The sequence below is a fragment of the Sinocyclocheilus anshuiensis genome, unplaced genomic scaffold, assembly GCF_001515605.1.
Source record: "Sinocyclocheilus anshuiensis isolate Anshui unplaced genomic scaffold, SAMN03320099.WGS_v1.1 scaffold232, whole genome shotgun sequence".
Taxonomy (NCBI): Eukaryota; Metazoa; Chordata; class Actinopteri; order Cypriniformes; family Cyprinidae; genus Sinocyclocheilus; species Sinocyclocheilus anshuiensis.
The window spans coordinates 282785-295080 of record NW_015558560.1 but is presented as its reverse complement, the minus strand read 5'-3'; the positions used below and the strand labels follow the sequence as shown (position 1 = coordinate 295080).

Sequence of the window (12296 nt, the reverse complement as noted above, 5' to 3'; positions counted from 1 at the left end):
GCTTTATTGGGTGGTTGTTCTGCACGCTTAATAAACAAACTCCAGCTGGTTCAAAATGCAGCAGCTAGAGTTCTTACTAGAACCAGGAATTATGACCATATTAGCCCGGTTCTTTCAACACTGCACTGGTTCCCTATTAAACATTGTATAGATTTTAAAATCTTGCTAATTACTTATAAAGCCCTGAATGATTTAGCACCTCACTACTTGAGTGAGCTCTTATCGAATTATAGTCCTCCACATCTGCTACGCTCTCAGAACTCTGGCAATTTGATAATACCTAGAATATCAAAATCAACTGCGGGCGGCAGATCCTTTTCCTATTCGGGAGACAGACACACTCTGTCAGTTTAAATCTAGATTAAAGACCCATCTCTTTAACCTGGCTTACACATAACACACTTACACATTTCTATTATTCAAATCCGTTAAAGGGTTGTAAGGCTGCATTAATTAGGACAACCGGAACTGGGAACACTTCCAATAACAAACAATGTACTTGTTACATCGTAAGAAGAATGGCATCCATGCTAATATTAGTCTGTTTCTTTCTTATTCCGAGGTCACCGTAGCCACCAGATCCAGTCTGTATCCAGATCAGATGGTGGATCAACACCTAGAGATGACCTCTACAGCCCTGAATTTCAGCGGAGACCAGGACAACTAGATGTGCCCCAGAGACAGATCCCCAGTGAAGACCTTGTCTACTAGACGGCCATCGGGACAAGACCACAGGAACCAGATGAGCCCTCTGCAAAATCTAACTTTGCTGCAGCATGGTACAACCTGCTGGTTTGTTTAGTCTGGCAAGAGGAGGACTGGCCCCCTGACTGAACCTAGTTTCTCCCAAGGTTTTTTCTCCATTCTGTCACCGATGGAGTTTTGGTTTGTTGCCGTTGTCGCCTCTGGCTTGCTTAGCTGGGGACACTTAATTTCCAGCAATATCGTTGACTTGATTGCACAGATACTATTTAAACTGAACTGAGCTGGACGATGACGTCACTGAATTCAATGATGAACTGCCTTTAACTAAAAATTGAGTCTTTACTATTTTCTTTTTGCATTGACACACTATTTTTTTCCTATTTGCTACTGTAAAGCTGCTTTGACACACTCTGTATTGTTAAAAGCGCTATATAAATAAAGGTGACTTAACTTGATTCATGCTCAGATTTTCATCGCGACAGACATAATAGATTTAGTTTATTTAATTTTTGCCCCCTTGAAGGCACTTTTGTCTCAAGACCCTGGCTTCCATATAGAGTTAATATTGTGTTACATACTATTAAAAAACAAAAACATAGGCAGTATATTAGTATATACAATGCAGTCCGACAGCACAGCGTGCTAATAATTCATTCTGAACAAAGCCTATAGTTTTATAATAGCCCTTCACAATGTGCTGTTGCACACACAGATTTTGTTTATGGGACGTTATGAATATACGACATCACTTCTTGCTCATTATTATCATCAATTTGCCATCTTACCTAAAATCCACTGTTCAGAAAGACTGCAGCTCCCCTCTGTTTTTTTGCCATTATACTGTCCAATAAAGATTCCAGCCTGTCGCACACTCCGGCATACAGTTCCTCCACAAAGCTGAATGAGTTCTGTCAGGCTGTTGCAGGGGGGCTGGGAGTGTGGGGACACAAACATGGGCCGCTGATGCTGGAACAGATCCTGCTGATGTTCCCCAGCAGAGAGATGCTGCTGCAGACGGCATATCTGCAAGAAGAGAGAAAATCTTATAACAACTCATGTTCTTTCACTAAATATTATGGGTAACATGAGCAGAGTCCATACATCAGGGGTCTCAATCAAAAAAATGGTATGGGGCCATTTCAAAGTTAAAGGGTTAGCTCACCCAAAAATGAACATTTACTGTTAATTTACTTATCCTCAGTACATCCAAGATGTGGGTGATTTTTTCTCTTCAGTAGTACAGCAAAGAAGATTTTTAGCTGAAACCTTGGTTCTAAGTGATTTGTAAAATGCAAGTCAACAGCTACTGTCACTTTTGAGAGTAAAAAAAACAAAACATATCAGGCAAAACAAAATTAATTCCCATTGCTCCTGATGATATATTGAGACATTATGAAGCTAAATGTGCAAGAAGCTGAACATTATTTACAACATTATTACCTGTAATCCATAGTCTCGGATAAACAGTCCGGAGTGATGTCTGGTTCATAAATGAATCATTCTTTTGAACCGGTTCTTAGTGAACTGGATGAACCAGTTTACCAAATCAGACTAAACCATCTGAAACAGTTCACGGCTCAAACCAGCTTTGATCTAAAAGTTACTCAATCAAATCTCACTTTCAGACATGTCCAGAAGTCACTCTGACTCAAAATGAACCATATACCAGAGTATGTGATCCTATGATGCCAGTTTCTGACAACTAATTCAGCGCTCCAGTTAGTCCAACAGTACACTTAACTGAGGAAATAGTAAGGAATCTGACTAAAGAACTGATGAGCTGTTGATACAAGAAGCGTAAACAGAGCTCTTGAATGAAGGGGTGAAATGAAATTTTTTTATGGTTTATGTAAAAAAGTGAGTCAGGTAAAAATGTTGCAAATGTTTCTTGCACAGACCTATTGTTTTACTTCATGATATCTCAATATATCAGCCACAGGTATTAATGCTGTGTTGCCTGATTGTTCTTTTTTTTTTTTTGACTCTCAAAGGTCTGACACACCACACCAGGTCAGCCAACGTTGACCGTTCATCAGCTTAGTTTTTGTTTTTGGCACTAGTTGAACCTTGTCAAGGGCTTTTTGGCTGATTGAGCACGATAAAAAATTGAAAGTGATCAAAGCGAGCCAAGAAATCAAGATGGCACAGACAGAAGGCTGTTCTAATTTTATGTCATTTCACATAAGCATTTCAATACGTGAATATATTTTAAACTACATGAGCCTCTGGAATGAAGAAAATGATCAACATCATTAATGATAAAATTGGTAAGCAATCGCTGCTTTGCTTATGGTTTGTATTTAGGCAGTCCTAGTTTTGTTATCCCTTTTTGAATGATGAATAGACTATTGATACCCGTTTATATAGATCGTTATTTTCTCTTACATAGATGGTCCCTACTAATAGGCCACTGACCATAGTCTTTGCAGTAGGGCTGGGTAAAAAATATCGATATCTCGATATTAATCGAGGTTACACTCTATTTCGATAGTCCACTTTAGGCATTCTACTAACTATAAGTAACTTTGTAACTACATTTCAACTACATGTCAACTAATTCTCATTAATTTGCAACTACATGTCTACTAACTCTGAGTAGACTGTTAGGGTAGGTTTAGGGTTAGTAGAATAAGTTGACAAAGAAAGTGTTAGAAGATATTAAGCAGACAGTCTACTAATACTCTAATGACTCCTAGTTGACATGTAGTTGCAAAGTTACTTACTGTTAATAGAATGTCTAAAGTGGACTATCAAAATAAAGTGTTACCTTAATCGATTCTCATTTGTACGGAACAATATAGATTCTTAAATCCCAAGAATCAATTAGTCTAGCCTGTTTTCAGTTAATGGACAGAACATTGAAGGGCACTTCCCATCCAATAAATCGCAATAAGCATTGTGCTTTGGTAGCCTACTTTTAATATGAAACAAAGTCTCAGATTTCAAATTCTTTCCATTGTATTGCAGTATTCAAACAATAAATGCCGTTTTGGCGCTGCTTAATGTGGAGTGACAGATCGCTGTAGCACGGCGCGCCTCAGTTCAATAGGAGGCGCATGTGAACTGATCATCTCCTCCACATTAATACCAGTTTCAGCACAAAATAAACATGACTAAAAATCCGAAGGGAAGTAAAAGAAAGAGTACAACTTTACAATCCGTATCCTGTGTCATGTAATCGCTCAATCTATGTTTCAGCCGCACAAAGACGCCAATATGACGGCTTGTAAACAATGTCACATAACGTCACATTTACCTCAGAAAAAAAAACATATTCGGTGACCATGAACTCATTAGTCAGATAGAAAAATAAACTGTAGAGAGGGGCATTTTGCTTAATATATGCATAGCATATTCATTATAATTTTTACTGTTCTTCAATGTTTAATTTATGTTTGAATAAATCCATCAAGTTTTTATGACAGCCACCATTTAAATGTTTATATTTAAAAAAAAAAAACTAATTGAAGTAGAAATATTAATATGTAACTGTAACCTTATTATTGTAAAAACTTTAACATTAATTTTAACCTTCAATATTATAGTAATGTTGTACCAACTGACTCTCATGTATACTTTACAGCTTTAATTGAGAGATTCTTTTTCCTTGAGAAAATCTGGCATGTACTGTACCCTGATATATATCCAAAATAATCGATATAGAATTGAATCGAATCGTTAATCGAATCGGATCGCAAGCTTGTGAATGGGAATCGAATCGTGAAATTTGTGTCAAAACCCAGCCCTACTTTGCAGTGTGTTCAAGCACAACCTTTTAGACCAGATGCAGCAGTTGCGGGTGATGCCACAGGCGGCTTTTGTCGCCGCAAGGTCTCTGGCATTGGCTTGGGGTGTGGGGGCCCTCAAAGAGACGGTAGCTGTTGACCAGCTAAAAATCTTCTTGACTCTTCTACTTTAGAAAAAAAAAGTCACCTACATCTTGGATGGCCCGAGGGTGAGTAAAGCCCCTGTTTCAGACCCGGTTAGTTCTCACCACAGTTTTGAAAAATGCTGCATGACTGGGCATGGTGCTCTTTGGAGTGGAGGGGAAGAGGGAAGACAGGCAACACAACAATGTCTTCAGATTCAGACAGTTTTATTTTGCTCTCATTGAGTTAATATCATCAAAGCTTCCCTCAAATGCATGCTGAAATTCACTATTACATGGAACAATATGAACATGTTTTTCCAGCTCACCGTACTTTACATAAATATACACATCCTGCAAAAATAAATGTGCACAGCTGTAAAGGTTACACTTTTGGTGTGGATGAGTCACATGTCGGAGACTCAAGGTCTCAAGAAGGGAATTTATGCCATGAATTTATTTTAACTTTGAAAGTGTTGAATAACTGAAGACCTCTAAGTTGAAGGTTCGTTAACAGGAGCAGAGGTAAAAAGTTCAGAACTGAAGAAATGCAGGATCTCAAGAAAAATGTAACATCAATATTATGGGTGGGAATCACCAGAGGCCCCGCAGTACAGTTTTATCACAATACTTAGGCCACGATACGATATGATTTTAAACATTTCGTGACATGACTGATGATACACAGGGCAACTTTTTGAGCAATGTTTGGGCAATATTGCCGTCAACGGGCAACCAGTTGAGACACATGACCGATCTAAAGTATCTAGATATAAGTTTGTTACCCATTCTCAGTGGTAAAGTGCCCAAGCAACATTGCTCAAAAAAAGTTGCCCAGCAAATTTGCCCTGTGTCTCACCTGGTTGCCCATTGATGCCCACATTAACCAAAGTTGCCCAGCAATATTGCTCAAAAAGTTGCTCCGTGTATCATCAGCCTAAAAGTTGCAATATTACTGTGATATATTTATTTATGTTTTCAACTGCAGAATGTTCCTAAAGGACAGCTTTGTCCACACCTTTTTATCTAATAAGACTGAAGTTCTCAGTCTGTTTATGTTACTTAATTTAACGTACAAACAGCTTGAATGGTGCTATGAGGTCATTTTCATTGCACAACGGTCTACACACAGTAAAAAGGCATTTGATTTCAAACTTTGAAATTAATTTAACTAAAAATGAAACTGGTAAAACAAAAGTGCAGTCAGATTAAATTTTGTGTTCCGCAAATCACAAACAGACCAAACTAATTTTTTCACTTTTTAGGGACTGATTATACTGATCTATACTGATTATAGTCAGGCTGATGATACATGGGGCAACTTTTTGAGCAATGTTGACAGGCAACTTCGGGCAAATGTTGCCATCAACGGGCAACCAGATGAGACACAAGGCTTACAACCGATCTAAATTATTCAGATAGAAATTTGTTACCCATTCTCAATAGCAAAGTGCCTAAGCAACATTGCTCAAAAAAAGTTGCCCCGTGTATCATCAGCCTTAGATTGTTTTTTGGTTCACTGTGTTAATATTTTACAAACTTTAGATGTATGTTGTGCATCAGATGATTGTCTGTCAAATAGAAGGTATTGTCTTCTGTCAGTCACGTCCATGCTGACTGTAATTTTGACACGTCGATAAACTCATAGATATATGGAGGAATACAAATATAAATGATAGAGTATACACATGGAGCAATGAAGATTCATCTAGACTTTCACAAATTGATTATTGGTTAGTCTATAAAAATCTTGATAGAGATATCTGTGTTGATATAATGGCCATTTCATCAATGGTTCATAAGGCTAATCATCAATCATCTATCATTAATTTCTACTTTCTCCTGAAGCTATAAAATAAAATAAAATAAAATGAAATAAAAACTATTCTGTCACTAACTTATGTTCCTTTAGGCATTTTATAATTCAGAAGGATGCACACAATAGGCACTTTTGTGACCATTATGTGCCCTTTTACTGAGCTTACACTGATGTAAACTATACAGCAATTGTGACAGGACCACTGTGCTGTTTTATTTAATAACAACATACAACGTTGCACTTTAAAAATAAACAAATGGGTGATAAATTACTTCTGGAATATCTACCACTGCAGTGGAAAGATGTTTAACTCATCTAAAATTAGATAATTTTAAAGAAAAAAAAGGGGAAAGCAACAGTTTTTAAAAAGAAATGTAATTTAAAGGGTTAAACGGTTTCCGATCTAATGTTTCAATAAAAAAATGTTTTTTTTTTTCAAAATGTGAGCAGGTCTCTAGTGTAATACAAAGAAAAAGACAAATAAAACGGCCCAAAACTGTAAATGACAAACCCTTTCATCAGAATAAAAGGGACCGAGCTTTTGCATGCTGTAAACTCCGTTTAAGAAAAATAAGGACATTGTGTAATTTCCTTCCTCCTGCAACTTCCTTATGACATTAAATGAACAACACAAACAGGAGCCCTCCCACGCAATGTAATGTGGAGATATGATTCAGCCCCTGCACCTGAGCGACGACAGGCCTTCCTTTGCATTTTCTGCTCTGATTTTGGGGGAAAAATTTAATGGAATTAATTTTAAATGTGGCAGTGTGTTACTGATAGATGAAAGCATTATCATACTGACCTATGAAATATTTAATAAAAAACTAAACAAAACAAAAACAAACAACAACAAAAACAATTACATTTTACTCAAAGCTCTTCTGGATTACCTTGCCATGAAAAAGCACCAGACGTTTCTGAACACTGAATAGGTATGAAGGTAGAATGACGTCAAAAAGATTTGCATACGCAGGGTAAGAGTTGTGGAAGTGTACATAAGACTGTAAGCGTAAATTAAATTTGCATGCGCAAGAGAAGCTTTGTAAAGGTGTAAATCGTGTTTCAAGCGCAAGAAACACGATTTACACCTTTACAAAGCTTCTCTTGCGCATGCAAATTTAATTTACGCTTACAGTCTTATGTACACTTTCACAACTCTTACCCTGCGTATGCAAATCTTTTTGACGTCATTCTACCTTCATAATAGGAGTCTTTTTTTTTTTTTTTTGTAAATTCTCTTTTTGGACTGAGGAGGACATTTTAAGTTTTGGAAATTTGTTTCCAGACCCTGTTCCTGGAGATGTGTTTGATAATGTTTGAAAATGTGTACTGTTGGTGCACCTCCAAGAACAGGGTTGAGAATAATGATCTTTAAAAAAGCATCATATGACCCCTTTAAAGTACACCATACGTAAGCTTTTAAACTTAAAATAATAAACAGTGAATAGCATTTAATTCATTATGATATGACCACTTTAAATAATATACAAGTTTAACATTTGATACACTGATTTGTCAAAAGTGGAATAAAAAAATTGTTCAGATACATTTCCAGTGAAAACTGTGACGCACTCTAGACTGAAAAGAAGCTTTGATCGTCATCATAAAGCAATGTTCTCTCAGGTGTTAATGGAAGTGACGACAAGAACTTGATATCCAAGCAGGAGACACCCAAGGGGTTAAAAGACAAAACATCCTCTGAGCGGAATTATTTCCTCCCTCAACACCTGCCTTCCCCTTCCTCCATGTCAGCTTTTCAGGCCAATATACTGTGATCATCTGAAATGAGGAAATGCTATTACAAACTGGCCTAATAGTATTCTATTTTTACATTTCCAATACTAATGCAGAATCAGACTTCAATTTAAATTTAATATAGGCTGACTGTAATTTTGAAAACCTTACAACTAACCATAAGTCATTAGTTTAACACCTTTTACAAAGCAATGTCGACGATTAATACAAAATGTTTTATTACAAATCATATTAACAACATAATCTGAGCAACAAGTTAACCTGAAAAACTGACATCAATTAAAACATTTCTACAGAATTTGAGGATGCTTTACCTGTCTTCATTTTATATGAAAAAAACCCCTAAAACCTCATTTCCAGTTTTCAATGACGAAATTGTCAGACTTCTGGAGATCTAGGGCAGGAAATTATGGTCTAGAAATTATAGTGTGAGTGACAACAGAAAGACCAACCTCTTTATCTCTCTTTAAACATTCAGGGGGACCAGAGCTTTGAAGAAGAGAATGTAGAAGGACAAAAGCACAGCAAAACACACATCTGGACGTGGTCATATGGTGTGACTTGGACACTGCTGAAATTGCATTACTTGAATTATACAGCTGCATCCTGAGTTGCCTTTTTTCTGTAGCAGCCCTCTAAGAAAAAAACAAATACAACCATTGCGTCCTCGTCCTCTCCCACTGGTGGGACCCACTGTCTTGGCTTTCATTGGAGCAGATACAGGCAAGAAGGAGCATCCAGCAGGAAGAGTTTAATTAGAGATCCTGTCTGGCTGGAGAGTTCTTTATGCTCCTCTATCTAAGCAGTGCTTTTCAAACAGAGGCCACGGATCATGGGAGGAGTCGCAGTCCTTTCACAGAGGACTCTGTTAAGAAAACAGCCTGTTAGACTGATGAGGGATGAGTACAAGCAGCCTGGGAGCAAGTGATACTCTATTAGTGCTTCTGTGACACTGTCTCCTCCTCCTACTCTTGATGGCATATAAGCGAAGCTCACACACAGTGGGAGCACAATCCTGGAAAAGGAGAATCAACTGGATGTAGACACTGAGACTCAGTGGCTTTATTCTTGCAACATCCAGACCTCTAAATAAGGGAAAAAGGAAGATATTTTTTACTTGCACAGGTAGAAGTATTTAAAGTTTCAGAACAAAAATGCTGAACCCTGGGATACTATTACTACTAAGTTATTGCCTTAGTGTTGGGGAAGTATTTATGGCCAATTCAGATACAACAGGAAAGAAGCAGTACCAGATCCAGAATGGGCCATGCACCTACACCTTTCTGCTGCCAGAACCACAGGACTGCGGAGGCCCTTCGAGCACCTACACCAACAAAGTGCAACGAGATGACCTGGTTGACTATGACAGCTCAATCCAAAGACTGGAACAACTAGAAACCATCATGGAGAACAACACGCAATGGCTGCAGAAGGTACAACATTTCTCTTGTATATCACTGTAAAGAAAGTAGAAGTGCTTTTCAAAAGTAGATTAATTATATTTTAGGACACCTTCAGACTTGACGATTTGGTGCAGAGTTTCATGTCAGAGATAGTTTTTTTTTTTCCCTTTCTTTTTTTTTTTTTAATTGCTTTGAAAGCAGTTTTCTAAATATATATGTGAATTGCACCCGAGTCTGCCTAAAAGGGTGGTCAGAAGAACAGTTCACATGTACTGCAATACAGTTTGAGTTGGTATGAAAGCAACTGTCCTAACTTGCAAATCATTACTGATGATGTATAATTTGTATCTTTGCATGCTACCACTTACAAAAAACAATTAATTTCTTGTATCTGTCTTTCATCTCTTGCAATGGTAGATAAATGCAAGCGCTGATTTGTGCGTGTAAAGTTTCGGTGGTAAGCTTCCGATTGTACTTGTTGTGGCACTCAGGTTCAGACCCAAATGTAATGTAAAAAGAGACCACTGGAAGGAGGGGAGAGGGTGTTAGAATCAAATTCACACCAACCAACCAAACCAAGACTTAAAGCCAAACAACTTTATAACTTCAGTGTGTTCAAGCAGCTAAAAAAATCAGGAAACAACATGAAATGCTTGGATTTAAATGAATAAACGTCATTGCTTATTATATGATCTCACCAAAGCTTCATTTTTCCAAATTCCAAGAGCTGAATTACATAAGCACTGACTTTAAGCAAAGGACCTGTGCACTAAACCGAGCTGACCTGCACCAAAGTTATAATTGTTTGTTCCTGCTTTAAACGAGCCAGATGTGACGCCCTTAGTTTTGAATTGGAGCATTTGTTTAGGAAGCTGGCACATTTCCTCCACTAGTTCTATTCGTTATTGGCAACACAGAAATCACACTCTTATCCGCACAAAACAAATCAGTCTAAGGTAGTCTGAACAAGGTGGTCTCAGCCTGATTGAAAACCAACTCTGGAGCAGTTTACTCGTGGTGAACAGCAGTGTCTGATTCTGTGGATGAGCACAATACTTCTTGCAGCTGAAAACCAAAAAGCACCTCTTCTCATTGCTCTTTGCCAAAACAGGTGCAAGAATGCTGTTGCAGCCTGGACTCTTGCTCTAATTGATACATAATTATTTATAGAGTGGTGTGCAATATTGACAAAAGTATATATCTCTGTATTTTCTGGATGTTTAAATTTTTTTTTTTGTCACTAATAATTTCATGATATTTTGCTGAGTGTGTTTTTGGGCTGGTACTTTTACTGGGTAAGGCCTGTATTGGACAGTAACATTCTGTGTGGTGATTAGTTCACAGCAGTGACTTTTTCATTATACCCTATTAGATGCATGCATCATCTTATAATGTTTTAAAAAAAAAAATTTAATATTGAAATATGAAATCATTTAAAAAAAATGACACTTGTCAATATCATATTTGCAATAGTGCTGATATTTGGTAAAAAAAAAAAAAAGCATACTTGCTTAACTGTATCATATAGAAGTAAAAGATTTTGGGGGCATTCTAACTGCATTCTACTGAAAAAAAAGTGGGTTAGAAACAATTTGCAAATTTTACAGCAAAATACAAAGAAATAGCAAGCAACACACTGAACTAAATTTTACGCATTGCAAAACACACACACACACACACACACACACATGTACATATGTATATATAAGCCAACAATTTACATGTCTGAAAATGTTCAAAAAATGAGACATGTTAGCTAAATGGGCTTGGCGGTAAAATTCTCATATGATGTGATTTAAATTTTTCCTTTCTCTTTGAAGTGTTACAAGCTCTTGGTGCATAAAGAAGATCTGTAAAGTTGCAAAGACTAAAGTCTTCTAAAGAGATATTCTTTATAAAAGTTAACAACCACGCCTACCTAAAACGGCTCGTTCTAACACACCCCCCACATGTCTACGTCACGATGTGGGAAGATTTGCATAACGCCGCCCAAATGTTCACGCAAAGAAAGAAGGCATAACTTTTTATTCTCGCTGTAGTATTGTTGTTGCCGTGTGTTTCGTTGTGAAAGCGAAACTACTTTGTTTGGTCTTCCAAAAGAGGACGATATCCGCTTCGTCATGCCTAGAGCTGATCCGTGCTGGTCGCTGAGGAAATACATCAACTTCGCGCTGTGGATCGCCAGATCGGCTTTCACCGTGGATGAAGCGGAGTCCAGCCCGGGGTCGTCACATGTGGTTGCCGCAAGCCCGCTGGCCGCTCCTTCGTCGAATCCGCCGGCTGCGCCGTTCTCAAGCCCACCGGCCTCGGCTCACTCAGGCTGTTCCTCACTCTAGCTGCCGGCCTCCGCTCACTCTAGCCCGCCGTGTGTGACGCTGTGTTTCGTTGTGAAAGCAAAACTACTTTGTTTGGCCTTTCAAAAGAGGACACGACTAGAAATCAGTGGTTAAGTTGTATGTACAACACTGTTCCAGAACACTTCAACCCAAATATTCAGATGTGTGCAGCACATTTATGGAGGACTGTTTCCTGATCCTGGTAGAGTAGACTACAATGCTGGCTGTTCTGACTCACAGACTGTAAGTACGCTTTTTATATTTAAAGAATTTGCCACTGATGATTTAAACGTGAGTTTTGGTCAGTGTAGAGTAGCGCTTGTTGTTTGTCATTTCTCTGATCACAAATGCAGACATGGTTATGTTTATGTTTACGCGGCGCGATGCAACGCAACGCGTAAAAAGAC

The 12296-nt window shown here is 37.9% G+C and overlaps 2 protein-coding genes and 1 long non-coding RNA gene across 4 annotated transcripts in view; 1 reads left to right on the top strand and 2 right to left on the bottom strand.

The window, feature by feature from the left end:
- Window positions 1-12296, bottom strand: part of mcph1 (microcephalin 1) — a 70022-nt gene that overhangs the window by 11088 nt on the left and 46638 nt on the right. Inside the window, exon 14 of one of the 2 annotated variants that reach the window (XM_016474970.1) lies at window positions 1491-1728. In XM_016474970.1, the coding sequence (XP_016330456.1) occupies window positions 1491-1728 (238 nt within the window). Of the gene's footprint in view, window positions 1-1490; window positions 1729-8542; window positions 9236-12296 lie in introns of those variants that run through there. The other variant, XM_016474971.1, reaches the window with a different exon arrangement.
- Window positions 9255-12296, top strand: part of angpt2a (angiopoietin 2a) — a 21359-nt gene continuing 18317 nt past the window's right edge. The window contains exon 1 of the mRNA XM_016474974.1: window positions 9255-9583. Coding sequence (XP_016330460.1) covers window positions 9305-9583 — 279 coding nt within the window. The 5' untranslated portion in view covers window positions 9255-9304. The remainder of the gene's footprint in view (window positions 9584-12296) is intronic.
- LOC107679431 (uncharacterized) overlaps window positions 9442-12296 on the bottom strand; it is a 10376-nt gene continuing 7521 nt past the window's right edge. Inside the window, exon 3 of the long non-coding RNA XR_001633058.1 lies at window positions 9442-9453. This is a non-coding gene — a long non-coding RNA (uncharacterized LOC107679431). The remainder of the gene's footprint in view (window positions 9454-12296) is intronic.